The sequence below is a fragment of the Rhinoderma darwinii genome, chromosome 7 (genome assembly GCF_050947455.1).
Source record: "Rhinoderma darwinii isolate aRhiDar2 chromosome 7, aRhiDar2.hap1, whole genome shotgun sequence".
Taxonomy (NCBI): Eukaryota; Metazoa; Chordata; class Amphibia; order Anura; family Rhinodermatidae; genus Rhinoderma; species Rhinoderma darwinii.
In genome coordinates, this window is record NC_134693.1 from 30,908,499 (window position 1) to 30,926,048 (window position 17,550).

Here is a 17,550-nt window from a genome sequence, read left to right on the forward strand (position 1 = left end):
TGGCCGCGGCCATTATTTTTAATGAGCCCGCAGAAGGCGGCTGTAATAAGACATGTCCGTTCTTTATGCGGTGCGGACTCCCGGGCCATGCACAGACCGTAAAAACTACGGTCGTGTTCATGGCCCCATAGAAATGAATGGGGCCGCAATTCTCCCGTGGATTTTCGGGGGAATTGCGGCCGCAAAAGCATGTTCGTGTGCATGGGGCCTAGGTTTACATAGGTTATGAATACATAAAATGGTAGAATATTTTTAATCAAAGGCTTGGTATAATAATGTTAAATACAGCCTATGCATAAGCTTATATGAAGACTCGAAAGACCTGTACTTTGCCTGTTGATTTACTAACACACTCAGATTTATTTTGTTTTTGTTTTGGATTTTATTGCTGTAAAGCAATTTTAGATTTAAAAAAATTTTTTTTTACGTTTAAAAGCTATTCCAGGAGGTGGTCATAGATTTCAGCCAAAAATGCTGCAAACTGGTTATTTATGTTAAGAATTGTATACATTTTAGCATTTTAATTTAATCTCTGTGCCCTCCCACGATTAGTGCATTCAGAAAGTCTTTAGACCCTTTCACTTTTTTCACATTTTATGTTGAGGCCTTGTGCTAAAATAAAAAAATGCAGGTTTCCCCTTCCCTCATTCTGCACTCAATACCCCATAATGGCAATGAAAACTGAGTTTTAGAAATTGTTGCAAATTTATTGAAAATGAAAAAAAAAAAATATCGCATGGTCTTAAAGGGAAGGTGTCATGAATTATTTTTTTTATCTATTGCTTTTAATGTAATATTTTCAAAAATTGTATTTAATTGTGTTCTCATGTTTTACTTTTTATAGTGTTTTCTGACTTTTACTTCTCTATGGGGGCTGCCATTTTTTTTTCATCTCTGTGTCGATTAACGACACATACAAAGATGGAATACGGCACATAAAACCCCATAGAGAATGCGAACAGGAGCCGTTCCATTCTTAGATGGCGCACGCAACTGTGTGGGAACGGCGCATGCGCCGCTCCCACACAGACCAAAACTAAGCTCGTTCATAGAGTGAAATCCGGAGTCATTTTCATGTGGACCCGGAAGCCGCTGCCGGACAGTAAGATGACTTCCGGCCGCGGCGTCCGGCCATATGTTCAACAAAGCGAAGGCGCAAGGAAGAGGAGCGTAGACCAGTGGAGGTGGCGGCAGGAGCAGGTAATTTATGTTCGTGTGTATTATGTTCGTGTGGTACTGTCTGCTGAGCCCTGTATCTAATCCTCCTAGCACTGTGCATTCGCTCAGAAAATGGCGGCACACAGTGTAGGAGGTTTGAAGACATTCAAACACTTCCTTCTCCTGGCACTAGCCAGAAGAAGGGAGGGGGGGATTGTGTGGGGACACTAGAGGAGAGTGGATCCACCCCAAATTTGCAGCATACATCAATGAGGTTGCTTTACCACAGTGACCATGCTGCAATTTTGGGAACTGCTCCCTCTAGTGGCCAGCACATGGAAGTGTTATAAATTAGAATCTAATTTATAATATTTCCTGACTTGTGAAAAAATTAAAACTATGTGTAATCACTTAAATACTAATTGTTTAACTGAAAAAAACAAAAAAACATTTCTAGCGACACATACCCTTTGCTATGACTTGAAATTTAGTTATGGGGGCCCTACCATTTCTTCAGATCGTCTTTGAATTGTTTCTACACCTTGACTGGAATCTACCTATGGTAAATTCATTGATTGGACATGATTTGGAAAGACACACCCCTGTTGATATAAGGTCTCACAGCTGACCATGCATATCAGAGCAAAAACCATGCCATGAGAAGGAAAGAACTGCCTGTAGAGCTCAGGGACAGGATTGTGTGGAGGCACAGATCTGGAGAAGGGTACAAAAAAATTCTGCTGCACTGAAAGTTCCCAAGAGCTCAGTGGTCTCCATAATTCTTAAATGAAAGAAGTTTGGAACAACCAGGGCTCTTCCTAGACTTGGCTGCCCCACCAAACTAAGTAATCAGGCGAGAAGAGCCCTGCTAAGGGGTGACCAAGAACTCAATGGTCACCTTGACTTAGCTCCAAAGATCCTGGTTGCAGATGGGAGAAACTTCCAGAAGATCAACCATCACTGCAGCACTCCACCAATCTAGGCTTTATGGCAAAGTGGCCAGAAAGAAGCCTCTCCTCAGTAAAAGACACATGAAAGTCCGCCTAGAGTTTGAAAAAAAAAGCACCTAAAGAACTCTGACTGTGAGAAACAAGATTCCGTGGTCTGATGAAACCAAGATTGAACTTTTTGGCCTCAATTCTAAGCATCATGTCTGGAGGAAACCAGGCGCTGCTAATCACCTGCTCAATACTATATACCTCTCTACAGTGAAGCATGGTGGTGGAGCAAAGTACAGAGATATTCTTAATGAAAACCTGATCTGATCCAGAGGGCTCTGGACCTCAGGTTCACATTCCAACAAGAGAATGACCCTAAGCACACAGCCAGGACAACACTGGAGTGGCTTAAGGACATCTCTGTGAATGTCCTTGAGTGGCCCAGACAGAGCCCTAACCTGAACCCAATCGAACATCTCCGGAGAGACCTGAAAATGGCTGTCCACTGACTGTCCCCATCCAACCTGACAGAGCTTGAGAGGATGGCAGAAGATACCCAAATCCAGCTGTGAAAACCTTGTGGAATCATACCCAAGGATGCTGGAGGCTGTTATCGCTGCCAAAGGTGCTTCAACTAAGCAAGTAAAGAGTCTGAAGACTTATGTCAATGCAATATTTTCGTTTTTTCCTTTTCAATAAATTCGCAAAGAACTAACATCCTGTCTTCACTTTGTGATTATGGGGTATGGAGTGCAGAATGACGGGAAAAACAGGATTTTTTTTTTAAGCACAAGACCTCAACATAACAAAATGTGAAAAAATTTAAAGGGTCTGAAGACTTCTTGAATGCATTGTACATGCATTGCAGCGGTCTACCATCTGGGCATGACCTATATCAGTGGTGACCTACAAAAACTTCTGTGACACACAAGTAGAGCAGCACAAGAGAAGAGCTGGGTGACCAGGAATTCAACTGGTATAGAGCAACAATGTTTGACATCCCTGCGAGTCAGTGGAAAGCTGGGTGACGTATTATGACCACAGAAATGACTGTCGTCAGAAGTTGTCATCTTTAGGCAGCTGTTCGGCCAAAAAACTCTGAAATGCTTGAATACAATTGTGAAAGACTTCATACAAGAGAGAAGCTCAAAGATTGACTTAAGTGTCTTTTAGTTTTACGTTGGGGTAATTGCTCTGACAGAAGAGCCAGTTTATTGGGTTTATTCGTTTTAAACCCATACATGTGAAAAGAGCATTACACAAAAGTGCATATACGTTTTCGGAAAACTTTTTCCACCGCTCCGTCTTTATATTCCCAGGCAAGGCTTGTTTGATTTCTGGGTCCCGCGTCATCTGTTTAATTCATCTTAAAACTACAGTAAAGGATGTATTGATTGAGGTGCTGGCCAGAAAATTGCTCCGGGGAAACAGAACTCCACATATATTTCCACTGTTGATTAACCACATGTTTTAGTGGACACAGGGACTTGTGGTCAGTGCTTAGAGGGCCCCTGCTGTGCAAATATGACATTGTATAGCCTCTAAGTTTACAGTAAAAATATAGAGAACCTTAACTATTTCTTCCTCTTATATGGTTGGTTTTTAAAAAATGTCTTCTAGCTAGCATCAAGGAAAGGCATGGGTTCAGTTTATTGGTTCATGGTAACAGCAAATTATGTTGAAGTGTCTCTTTGTGGGGGTCGTGGCCAGGCGCGCAGCGGGAGCAGACGCATGAATTTGTAGCTCCGCACTAAACCCATGTTTTGTTAATCCTGCCTGTACTAGAGTCATACCACAACGGTACCATCGGCCGAGGTACTGCAGAGAGGGTAGAATGGGACCTACACGCGGTCAATTGGCGGCTGAAAAGCTGCAAGAATATGCCAGAGGTGATGGGCAAGATGGCGGCCGCTCCCCTATGCCACAGCGCTCCCGTGGGTCTGATGGCGCGGCTGAGTCTAATTCTGCCAGCACTTCTATAGCAGGGGAGACTGAACCTACCCTGAAGGAAGTCTCCGAGAAACTTCTGCTGGCCATTTCTTCCTGCAAAACTTCTATGATCGGTAAGCTGGAGGAGGTCAAAATAAATATAGGTCTGCTTAGACAGGATATGCATAACGAGAGATTGACGCATGCTGAGGAACGCATATCTGGGTTGGAAGACAGGGCTGCCCCTGTTCCGGAGACACTCGCTGCTTTGGAGACGGCAGCTGAACTGTGGAAGCAGAAGTCTGATGACTTGGAAAACCGGCTATGCCATAACAGTATTAGAATACTATGTCTCCAGGAGAAGGCTGAATGGATGCCGCAAAAGTGTTTCATTCAATTGAATGGCCATATTTATTACAGACACTACGCCGATTTGGGTTTCGGTCCACAGTTTATAAGATGAATTTCCATACTGTATAGATCTCCTAGGGCTCAAATATTAATCAATGGTATCCTATCCCCGTATTTTCAGTTAGCTAGAGGTACACGCCAGGGCTGCCCCTTATCCCCATTGCTGTTCGTTATATCTATAGAATCCTTAGCCTTGCTCCTACGTCAGGATATCATGTATCAAGGGATTCAATTTGAAGGGAGGGAGGATGAAATTGGCCTTTACGCTGATGACATGATTCTATTTATGCATTGCCCTGTGTAGTCTTTGCCTGTTGCGATTACTGAAATTAGCGGATTTGAGAATTACTCTGGCTTACACATAAACTGGGATAAGTCCTATTTCATGCCATTACAAGATCATGGTTGGGCACCGATAGTATGTGGGCTTAAAGTAACTGACCGTTTTAAGTATCTTGGGATAATAATTAGCAAAACTCACGGTTTGGATATGGGAAATAATGTGCAACCCCTGTTAGATTATATTAAGACCAATTTTTAAAAGATGGAGTTCATTACCTCTTGCGGTTTCTGGCCGCATTAATCTCATAATTATTTTATATACTGGAGCACGTCGCGGTGCCTATTCCGATGTCCTTCTTTAAAAATGTTCATGCTCGATTTCCAACCTTTTTATATGGGTAACAAATAGATCAAAGCTTAAATTAACTACACTGCAAAGACCCAAGTCTATGGGTGGTGCTTCTCCCCCGGATTTCTATATATATTACCTATCTGGGCAGTTACGTTCTCTCGCTTTATGGACGGAGATGGGAATTCTCCCCAATCGAGAGCATCATTTTGCATCTTATTTAGATCTCCCTTGCCTGTGGTCCGTATTGGAGGGCTCGACTACAACAGTCAGAAGTCTACTCCCCTTACATAGAATAGCAGCACAGGTATGGCTAGCTACTAAGAGGTTGCTCTCTTTTACGGATATAATGATGGAGACACCCTTATGGCATAACTAGTCTTTGCCCTATATCTCGAATGCCCTTGAGCCACAGTTTTGGATGTCGCACGGGGTTAAATGTGTTTTGAGATGTGTATATGGATAAGAGTATTAAGTCTTTCACGCAATTAGTCTGATTTTGACATACCCAGAGAATTTTTTTTACGTTTCTTCAACTTCGACATGCTCTACAAATTCAATACCCGCTTGAAAGCAGATCCATCTCCAATTTTCCCCTTATTGTGATTTTTAGGTCCCAAGGACCTAGAGGACTGATTTTGGCAAACTATTCATTCCTCATTTAGGCTAGATTGGAGGCGACACCTCTGGTAGCTGAGACAAGGTGGAAGGAGTGGATAGCTGATATAAACTCTGAGATTTGGAGTGCTATGCTGAACTCTCAAGCATTGGTATCTCCAGCGGCCAATAATAGGATGACCAAATGTATTTATAAATCACCAGTTATTTGACGACGATCCGGCTAAAAAAAATGAATATGTCCGACTACAGAATGCCATAGATGCAGAACACCTAGAGCAGATTTTTGGCATGATATGGGCGTGTCCTTGGATCTATTCCTTGTGGGAGGAAGTAATATCTCTGGTCTCGGGTGTCTTGCAGCTACCGATACCTACTGCACCTTCGTTATGCCTATTTGGTATTGCTACGGAAGATCACTGGTCACATCATAACAGGGTGTTCTTGAGGGAGGTGATTAGATGAATGGGCCCGAGACCACCTTCCATCTCACAATGGAGAGCTTTGGTAAACTCTACCTTACCTTATGTCAAAATAGTATAAAAATAGAGGGTGTGAAGGGAAGTTCTCTAAGGTATGGGGCTCCTGGTGCGAATCCCCAAACACTTTGTATCCTACACAGAGGTTCATTGACCTTAGGAATGCGATGTTAGCACAGGATACTGTATGATAGTATGGTGTATCTTTGACTTTATATTGTTCTAGGTGTATAATATTGTCCTATATTTTCTTGTAATATGTAACAATCTTTGGACTTGATTGTATGTTTTCTTGCTTACATACTTACTGTACATATGTATGCCTTCAGTGATCTATATTTTGGGATTTCCTATGCAACTTGTATTCTATTTTACATATGTACTTAAGCGCTTGTATTTCCACTGTTCATGGAATGGTTATTTCTCAATAAAACGAGTTTAAAGAGACTGTCACCACATTATGAGTGGCCTATCACCTACATAAGGAGATGGACTCTGTAATGTAGGTGACAGCAGTGCTTTTTATTTAGAAAAACGATCTATTTTTACCACGTTAGGAGCGATTTTTAGCTTTATGCTAATGAGTTTCTTAATGCCCAACTGGGTGTGTTTTTACTTTAGACAGAGTGGGCGTTGTACAGGGGAGTGTATGACGCTGACCAATCGGTGTCATACACTTCTCTCCGTTCATTTACATCAGATAGTGATATAGCTATATCGCTATGTGCAGCCACATAAATACACTATAACATTACTGCAGTGTCCTGACAATGAATATACATTACCTCCAGCCAGGACGTGATGTGTATTCAGAATCCTGACACTTCTGAATCTTTTCTGTGAGATTTCCAGCAAGGCAAACGTAATCTCGCGAGATTACGCTGTAAACTGTCATTTAAAATGCGATTACGTTTGCCTTGCTGGAAATCTCACAGAAAAGATTCAGAAGTGTCAGGATTCTGAATACACATCGCGTCCTGGCTGGAGGTCATGTATATTCATTATCAGGACACTGCAGTAACGTTAGTCTTTCTGTATTTGGCTGCACATAGCGATATAGCTATATCGGCACTATTATTTAGCTTATTTTTGTCAGTTTATCTGATTTATTCCTTTCAGCCCCTTTTGTAAATGCTGCAGGCAATTCATAATGATCTCAGCGCAGAAAAACTCCCTGCATAATAATTGATTGAAGTCATTAAAATTTGGGTGACCCTTGTATTTTAAAATTGCTATAATTTCTTCTTGTAAAAAGGGATAATAGTTTTACAGTAAAATTGCTGACATACACCATACAATTTTAGTCATTTGGCACAAAGTGTTCAACGTATTCAGGTTTTTCTGTATTTCTGATATTACCTTGATATTAAATGAGTTTTTTAGAGCCCCCACTGGTTCATCAAATACCTTTTTTTCATTGGTCCAACCACTTTTGTCTACTTTGCATAGTTTAGGATACCATTGCTAGAGATCATAGGGCCAAGTTACTTTAAATAATAAGGGTTGTAGAAGTTGGTGCTGCCAGAATTGACCAGATACCAGAAGTTAGGGGTTACATACTGTGCTTGACATCCAGCTAAAAAGGACACTTGTGATGAGCATTGTAAAGAGTCCTGTCTGACAGCCAAACATCATTTTGTAGAATATTCTTAGGGATGGTGATAGGCTGACAGACGGGACTCTTTAGAATGCTCCTCCAAAGTGTTCTCATCAGCTGGATTCCAGGCCTAAAGCCTGTGATCTGTATTGTGGAGGATTTTTCACTCTTTGTGGGCACCGAATAGACGTCCGTTCCTTTAGTCTCATAATGGAATCATGTTAAGCGTGTAAAAGTGAAAAGACCATTAAAGGGGTCGTCCCACCGGGGTAACCCCTGTTCATGTTCAGTCAGAGACGTCCACTTAGGACGCATCTCTGAGACAATAACTTCAGTAATACATGGATTGCAATTCCGCTAAATTACTGACAAGTAAGGCTACATTCACACGATAGTGAAAAATGCTACAGTTTAAAAACATTTTTTTGGTCCCAACCCCCCGAAAACATCAGTTTACCTGTAGATGGCGCCACAGTGGCCACTTTGGAAATTTGGTGCCACAGTGGCCACTGACAAAAATTTGTCGGATGCTTAAAATACATCTAGGAGAATGCAACTCTACATTTGAGATTTCTAGTGTAACAGTTGTTTGAGCATGTTAAAAAGGGAAATTTTACCTGGTCACTAGCATTCTTATAAACCTGGGTACATAAAGAATCTAATGTTAGTATGCCACCTCATCCTTTAAAAAGTGTACTACCTAAACTAAAAACCTTACTGGCTTTAAGTTGGTTTTTTTTCCAGTGTTAATCAAACATTTCTTATTGCAGCCAAAAAATGGTGAGAAGTGAAGCTTAATATCCCTATCTCGCCATAGAGGATGAGACATCATCTTTCTTAAGTCCCCCATTTGCTCTACTGGCTCAGCAGGACCCGATAATTTCCACTTCTCTTTTGGCAAATCAGTCTGTAGCACATTGTAAATGAATGTTGGCGAGCCCATTAGATTTAAGACAAGCCTCTGGATTTAAAGTAGATTTGGTCGGATTTCAGTCAAAATTGTCACGTTCAACTTATGAGGACGGTTTTTTTAATGACTTCCTGAAAACTGCTGATAACTTGACCCATACATGTAAAACTGTATTTGCAGATTGTTTTCATGATCTGATTTGATATTTTCATATAAACATCTTTCATACATGCCTACTTTAAAGAATTGGCTTCAGGGAGAAATGTGAGAAAAAAATTTAGAAATTATTCATATATAAGCCCTGCCGATGAATACTCTAACCTCAGGCCCATTATTTTTAACCAATGCCCCATAATGACATCCACGTGTTTCCCATAAACGTGCCAGCCATAGTCTCGCATTTCTTTTATTGCCGGTTTAATTAGACAGGTCAGAAAAATCTGACAGTTGGGAGTCTGATCTCTGGGACCACCACCATAACCGTAAAGGAGTGCGCCCCATGTTCTTCTGGCTGGAGAGTTTTGCTTGTGAATGGGATAGTTGGAAATGTGAGTGGTCCTACGCTGGTCTCTACAACTGTCAGAAAGTGACTTGTGAGCATCCAGTTTTTGGAGAAGCTTAATGTCACTTTCTGGATCTGTCTGAAAGACTCCGTTATGAGGCCCCTTTATTTTAAGAGACTCCTGAAGTGACTTATCTGCACATGTGAAAGTTTCCCCATAGATTTAGAGATGTAATTAAAAGCATCAAAACACCTGTACAAAATAAAACGAAATAGAAAAAGCCACTAAAAAACGCATGTAAGAAAGTTATTTCAAAAACGCTTGAAACGCATAGCGTTTTTTTAGATGAATTTTGAAATGCTCGAGTGTGTGTAAAGGAAAGCTAATAACTTGCGTGGAATATCACTGGTCGCCAAAGTGGGCGATTCCTAGGGGCATATAGGCATTACGTTTCAATGATAATGGTCCATGTTCTGCAGTAAGGGTATGTTCACACGGCTTATTTTTGGGCCATAAACGGCTGAAAAATCGGAAGCAGAACGCCTCCAAACATCTGGCCATTGATTTCAATGGGAAAAACTGTGTACTGTTCCGACGGGAAAAATGGCCGTGTGAAAGAAGTGCATGTCAGTTCTTGAGACTTTCTTGGAGCCGTTTTTCATAGACTCTATAGAAAAATAGCTCCAAAAACGCAGCGAAAAACGCGACTTTGATTAGAAAAAAAGTCTGAAAATCAGGAGCTGTTTTCCCTTGAAAACAGCTCCGTATTTTTGGACGTATGGGATTTTGTGTGCGCACATACCCTTACATTGCATCACATGTTTCTCAACTCTGCCCTCAACTACTCCCAACAGATCATGATTTGAGAACATACAGAGAACACCTGTGCAATGCTTGACGCGCAGACCACAATTAAATTGGCTGTGCATCCTAAGGCTACATGCACATGTTGAGTATTTTGTTGTGGAAAATACGCAGGTAAAAACTGCAGGAAATTCAAAGGTAAAAACCGCACCGGATGATGCAGTTTTTTAAAAGTCAATTTCCGTCATGAAATATACTGCAGCGTGTACATGAGATTTCCTGTTTCAATCGCACCTCAACTGCAACGTCTGAATACAGCCTAAGGCCTCATGCACACAACCGTAACGATTTTTACTGTCTGCAAATTTGGATCCAAAGTCATCCGCATAGCTGGCACACTGTTCATGCACATCCGTAGCTGTCCGCAATTCTGCACGAGCCCAGAGAATTCTATAGGCGAGTCTGTGCCGCAGTTGCGGCCAGGAAAAGGACATGTTCTATGTATTAGATCGTTTCTACAGTTCGGATGCACATCCGTAAATATACAGAAAGGTATCCGTGGACTATAGAAATTAATGGGTTCCCAGATTATCCGGAATTACGGATAAAAACTAGGGTCGTGTGCATGGGGCCTTAGGGTACACACAAAGCAGATTTGTTAAAACAGAAACAAGTCGTCACAGCTGTTTGATTCAACTGCGCTGCAAGACTATTGTATGAATTACATGTTTTCGAGAGACTTTAAAATTGTCCCCCCTCTATTGTCTTCACAGGTATTTACCTCTCAGACCTCACATACATAGACTCTGCATATCCATCCACTGGCAGCATCCTGGAGAATGAACAGAGATCAAATCTAATGAACAACATTCTAAGAATAATCTCTGACCTGCAGCAGTCCTGTGAATATGGTGAGATATCGTATGAGTATGTAGGGTTTATACTATTAAGGCTTCGTTCACATCTGCGCTAGGGCTCCGTTCCCACGTTCCTTATGAGTTTTCCATCAGAACGGAGCCCTGATCCTAGATTTCCGTTTCCATCACCATTGATTTCAATAGTGGTGGATCCGGTGCCAATGGTTTCCGTTTGTCTCCGTTGTGCAAGGGTTCTGTCGTTTTGACGGAATGAATAGCGTAGTCGACTACACTATTGATTCCGTCCAAACGAAGGAACCCTTGCAGAACGGAGACAAACGGAAACCATTGTGACCGGATCCGCCACCATTGAAATCAATGGTGATGGAAACGGAAACCTATGGTTTCAGTTTGTGTCTGTCAGGGCTCCGTTCCGACGGAAAACTCATAAGGAACGTGGGAACGGAGCCCTAGCGCAGATGTGAACGAAGCATTACATACACTAAATGGCCAGTTTATCAGAGAAGCTCATCTAGTAGCGCATTGGACCTCCTTTGTCATTCAGAACAGCAGCATGTCATCGTGGCATAGATTGCACCCAGTGTTGAAATTGTTCTGCAGGAATATTGGCCTATCCGCTTTTCGCAGTTGCCGCTGTCCATCCCTTTATGCCAGTAGTTTACCCTATAGCAGGAGAACTCTGTCGGCCACAACGCTTAGGTAAAGGAACCAGGGTGTGCCAAGAAAACATTACTCAAACTCCACCAGTCTTAACTTTAGTTACCTGACCGGAAAGGTTCATCGATCCATGCTGCTTGCGCCAAATTCTGACCCTCTTATCAGCATGGTGCCACATAAATCTGGATTCATCTGACCAGGCAATGTTTTTCCACTGCCCAATAATGTAAGTTTTTGTGCTTTTTTTGCCTGGCGGAGTGTTGCCTTTAGGTTTCCTTTAGACCGCAATCGCACTCAAACTGGTCGTCTGCGGTCATAGCCCAGCCTTGCTGAGAAACGACGAGTTGTGCGTTCGGACACGTTAGTTGGAGCACCAGTGTTGTATTCTGCTGCAATTTTCTTGACGGCGCTGGCTGCTCATCTGAACAATTCTTGACATCCTTCTCTGACCCCTTTCGTCAACGAGTTGTTGATGTCCACAGGATCCCATTTCGCAGGATATTTTTCCCTGATCACACCATTCTCGTTATACTCTCGACGCTGTTGCACGAGAAAACTCCACTAGGCTGGCGGTTTTTGAAATACTGCCCCCAGCTAGTCTATGCCTCATTCAAAGTCACTCAGGTCGCTCGATTTTCCCGTTCTAATGTGGATTCACGCTGAACCTGATCCACTAAAAGCTTGCTCACTTGGTTTTACACTGCATGCCCGGGGTCACATGTTTAATTTCTATACAGTAAAGCTCCAGTTGTAAAAAAGCAGGTGTCTCTAATAAAGTGGCCATTCAGTGTATATATGTAACACATTCATTGAGTATTACAGGCCTGATTATTACTGTATGTTTGCCTGGTTCTTGACTTTTCAACTAAAAATAAAATGGGATGGGGGGGGGGGGGGTGACTAATTTGCAATGACCGATATCATTGCTAACATTTAAAGGCTATGGAAACCAATGACCGGTTTGGCTGACAGCAGCGTTCCACAGCTACTATGTAAAGTGGAGACATACAAGCTGCAGAACAGAAACAAAGGAACAATTTTATTAAAAGTCTATTATGCGAAGTGCTTATTTTCACAAAATACATAACAAAATAATGGCATCTAAGCTTTCCTTAGCCTTGAAGAGCTGATAATTCAAGAACTGAGTAGTGTTATAGTTACTTTATTTCAGAGGATGTAGTTTAACTTGTGACATGCTATAGTGATGTGTCAGAAGTTTTGATTGGTGGGGTTCTGAGCTCTGAGACCCCCACCAATCGCTAAAACGAAGCGGCAGAAGCGCTCGTGTGAGCACTGAGCCGCCTCGATTCTGTTTGGCTTTGGAAAGCCAATGTGGCTGTTTACGGGCTCATTACCGGATAAAGGTGAACAGAAACGCTTACACAATCGCTTCTGCCACTTCGTTTTAGTGATTTGTGGGGGTCTCAGTGCTCGGACCCCACCAATCAAAACTTCTGACCTGTCACTATAGCATGTCCGAAGTTTGAACATTTAGTTACCTTTTATATTATTTATGTGGACAGTCCAAGCCTGCCAAAGCGAGAGTTGCTGTTTATCTCTTGACTGGCTAATAAATGGTGGTTCCTGTGCGGAGAGCCCCCCTATATGACCTACATATTCTATAATTACACAACTATAAATAAAGCGGCTATCTGTAGCTGATATGTTTTTTCACAATATGAACGAGTTTTTAAAACAAACTTAAAGTGGTATTTAGCAGGGTGCGTGGTATAAGACTTGTATCCATAGTCTATAATTGGCTTGACTTCACCATCTACTTCCTTAAATTGCGTTTTATTCCATTTTTATTTTTTTGCAGACATCCCTTTATTGCCGCATGTGCAGAAATACCTGAACTCGGTGCGGTACATTGAGGAGCTGCAGAAATTTGTAGAGGACGATAATTATAAGTAAGTTTACATCTCAACCGGTGTCATACTTTTACGCCTCGCTTCTTTTGCCGTTTTCAACCACCTTAACCAAATCTGTACCCTTTAATAGCAGCAGCAGAAAACATTTATTGGGTGTACTGTATTGATATTGTCTATTAGAAAAACTGGTCTGGTAGCAACCAATCACGGTGCAGCTTACATGTTTCCAGATCAGTTTCAGTAATGAAAGCTGAGCTCTTAGTTGCTATAGGCAACCAGGCCAGGTTTTAATAAATATAACTCATCGAGTACAACACTTAGCTGAGATCTGTGGACAGGTGAAGTTCTGTATTTGTAAGAGAGCAGATCATTTTTTATATATTTTTTTAACCCTGTACAGTTTTTTTGTTTTTTTTAAAAAAGATTTGAGGGTTCTGTAAGATGAGACTAGCTGTGATATTTGTGTATTTGGTTTGTACAGTCGAGCTTCGATTATGACCACAATTATCCATGTATATTAAAGGTCCCCAGAAACGTATATTGCCCCACCCCCATCACACAACGATCTTCCGTTCAGTGTTTCCAGATCTAAAAAGTTCCAGACGTAGTTTTGTGAATATTCGCAGTTTTTTATTTTACTTTTAATCCGCTTTTCTGTATTTGAAAGCACTTTGTGAGCTTAGACCACCTTTAATAATAAGCATTAATTTGAGCTCATGTAGGAGTCTGCTCATAAAATATGGTTTCCCCAGCGGTGTAGGTTTTTTTTTTATTATTCTGTCGAAGTAGATTGCAAGTTTACAGCGGTGTAAGACGTAAAGATTGTCCCAGAAATGCAATCACATGACCGCTTTTCCTGCCGCTGAATACAGATGTTGTGTCTGGAGTGAGCTCATGAGACAGGCACGTTTGCATTTCTTGGGTAATGCTAACAAATGTTTTTTTTAATGTAGAAATACTTAATACCATGCAAAGCTGTACAGGGGAGGACCTTTGGTAGGTTTCTTAGACTGGCATGATTTACGCACCTTTAGCACCGCTTATCTCTGTGGACAGAATCCGGAAAATGCAATATATCAAATTAATTTGTGTATTTTCTGCCTCATGCACATGGCTGTTATTTGGCTCTATAAGGGCTCGTCCACACATAACGGAATTGCTACGTATTTTCTGGCCCGAGTTGTGGACGGAAAATATTCAGTGGAATACAGTAACCGCGACGTGGGTGAGATTTAACAAATGTCATCCACACGCTGCGGAAAAATTCCATCCAGAAATTCACCTGCGGTGCGTAATTTTATTTCCGCAGCATGTCCATTATTGCTGCTGAAAGTGAACGGATTTCCTTCCTTTTTTTGAGGTACTGTGTAATTTGCTCTGGAAACGCTGTGGAATTTCTTACAGTGGGTGGAAAGGACATCACAGGAAGAAGAAATATCACCATCAAACAGCCCTTGAAAAAAAAAAACACACCAAAAATCTGCGCTATTTTTCCCAGTAAAAAACGCATGAAACGGTGAAGGTTTTCCGCTGCGTGTTTTCCGCTGCGGGTTGTCTGCTAGTTGATGTGGAAATTCTGTGGAAGTTTCTGCAGCAAATGTGTTACATGTGGACAAGCCCTAATATGGCTTCTAAGTTGTACAGAGCGGTTATAGGGCACCCGTAGACCTCTGTGGGCCCGCACATCCTTATACCTCCGATTTCATGCAGAATCCGACAGAAAAAAACAATGCCATTTTACATCCGATTCTGCGTGCACATTAATATTGTACCCTAGAATATCTCCGTAATATGGCGCCATACAGAATTACTGCAGCTGTGTAGTATACAGTTTCCTGCACACGGCTCTGCAGTGTGCATAAGGGTATGTTCACACAGCTTATTTTTGGCCGTTTTTCGGGCCGCAAACGGCCGAAAAATTGGAAGCAGAACGCCTCCAAACATCTGTCCATTGATTTCACTTCTTGAGATGTTTTTGGAGCCGTTTTTTATTGACTCTATAAACGGCTCCAAAAACGGCCATAAAAAACGCGAGTTTGCTTAAAAAGCGGCTGAAAATCAAGAGCTGTTTTTCCTTGAAAACATCTCCGTGTTTTCAGAAGTTTTTTGCTAAGCGTGTGAATATCTGACCGTGCCTATACATATTGGGTTATCAGCCAATCCTAGCGCAAATTATATTTTTTCCCCATTTGTCCACTTTTATTTTTTTTGTCTATTTCTTACTATGATTAAATAAGTCCCTGTTTTCAATGTCTGTAAATGCATATGAGCAGATAGTCCCTCCGCAGGGCCTGCTGACCGTGTCTCTGGTGTATTACAGAAGTATTACACAATTCTCCCATCAAATCTATTTTCTAAAATACTGTTTACAAGAACCATGTAAGATGAAAAGACTTAGATTCTCTATCGCAAATCTATTTCATACACGCACTGCGAGGCTGAAGTGATTTCTGTGTTTTATATGACAAAAAGCAGCAGACCTTTCTGATATTTAAAGCAATTGTGAACAGATGTCTGGCAACAAAAATGTAACAATACTCTATAAAGCGGCAGAGGGAAGTAGGCGAAAGTAGTGCAAATAACAAGGGTAATGGGGTGAATAGTGCAAGCTGCAGAGGTAGTATCTGATACTCCGATCAGGGCTATGGACGTGAGCATGATACAATGACTCTTAGGCCTCATGCACACGACTGTGCCCCTAATTACGACCCGTAATCATAGGCACGGATGGCCGCGGGCAGCCGGCCATTTTTACGGGCTGTGCTTCCATTATAAAGTATAGGAGCACGGTCCGTAAAATAAGAAAATAGGACATGTCCTATTTTTGTCGTCCGGTTTCTACGGCACGGACACCCTCCCGTAGACATACGGGAAGGTGTCGGTTGGCCATAGAAATTAATGGGCCTGTAATTACGGGTGATTTTACGGTCGTGTGCATGGGGCCTTACTGTTATGAGTGCTGCAGAAAAGTACAGGGCACAGCTTTGGGTCTCTGAGATTTACGGGGAAATTTGCATCGTACAGAAAATAGACCATGGACGTGAGGGATTTTTGGGCAGATCCTGCAAGTTTCAGTGTTTTGTCTGAGGACAACCCAACTGTGGGGTCCGGTTCGGACCAGTTAAATATGTACTGGCCAACACTTTTTTTCCTCCTAGATAAGTGGCACTATCTGTGTCTTTCAGCTGTTTATCATTCTCCATTCATAGATATCACAATGTACATTTTATTGGTCGAGTTCAACGGATGGCTGATTTGACTGTGGCCTACTTTAGGGTAATGCTTGTGATTTGGCGATAATTCGCTTGCGTAACCATTCCCTACTGGTCTTTAAAAAATCAAACGTGTTGAGATGTGGCGATTCCCCGATATTGCAATGAAATTGTTATTGTAGTGTCATGGTATACCAAAGTTTCGATGGATGGTTTAATGCCAGAGCATCAAGCGATTGTATTTACACACAGGGATGTGTGGATCTTACGTTCAGTTTTTAGCATACCTGAAGATCTGTCAACACAATTTCTTTGATTTGAAATTTGTCACCTACGAGTATTCACACGAGATGATCGTAAGCGACTGCTGAAATTATTTGATCCGTATGCATTATCAAAGCGTGTAGAGGCACGTTAAAAGCTATTTGAAACATATTGACCTTTTTTGTAAAAAGAAAAAAAAAAATCTGTGTGATTGGTGCAACTTTAGAATTCGTTTTTATTAAAAATTTGTTTTACTTTTTGAGATACAGCTACTCGGTATTCTTCATACAGAGCAGCTGTATCGTTCGCGAAGACCTGAATCAGTCAATCCCGCGGACATGACCGGTTCAGCGTCAGCGGGTCTTGCATTGTCTGACATGCAGGATCCACCTGTAATCTGTCACATCTAAGTTATGAACACGCAGGACCCACTTTCACTGAACCAGTCAGTCGTGCGGACCTGAAGAACCAGTCAGTCCCGCGGACCTGAACAGGATTTAGTGAACGATGCAGCTACTCTGTATAGAAAATACAGAGCAGCTGTACTTAAAAAAGTAAAACAAATTTTTAATAAGAACGAATTATAAAGTTGCGCCAAACACACTCATTAATAAATCCCTTTCGAAACTTGACCAAGCCATTAAGATTAGTGGGGTGAGGCTGTGAGCTAGCCTGACGGTGATCCCCCTG

General features: G+C 41.7%; 1 protein-coding gene across 9 annotated transcripts in view; it reads left to right on the forward strand.

The window, feature by feature from the left end:
* RALGPS2 (Ral GEF with PH domain and SH3 binding motif 2) overlaps window positions 1-17,550 on the forward strand; it is a 167,002-nt gene that overhangs the window by 115,142 nt on the left and 34,310 nt on the right. For all 9 annotated transcript variants that reach the window (XM_075833110.1, XM_075833102.1, XM_075833101.1 and 6 more), the window contains 2 exons: window positions 10,752-10,889; window positions 13,333-13,423. In XM_075833110.1, coding sequence (XP_075689225.1) covers window positions 10,752-10,889; window positions 13,333-13,423 — 229 coding nt within the window. The remainder of the gene's footprint in view (window positions 1-10,751; window positions 10,890-13,332; window positions 13,424-17,550) is intronic.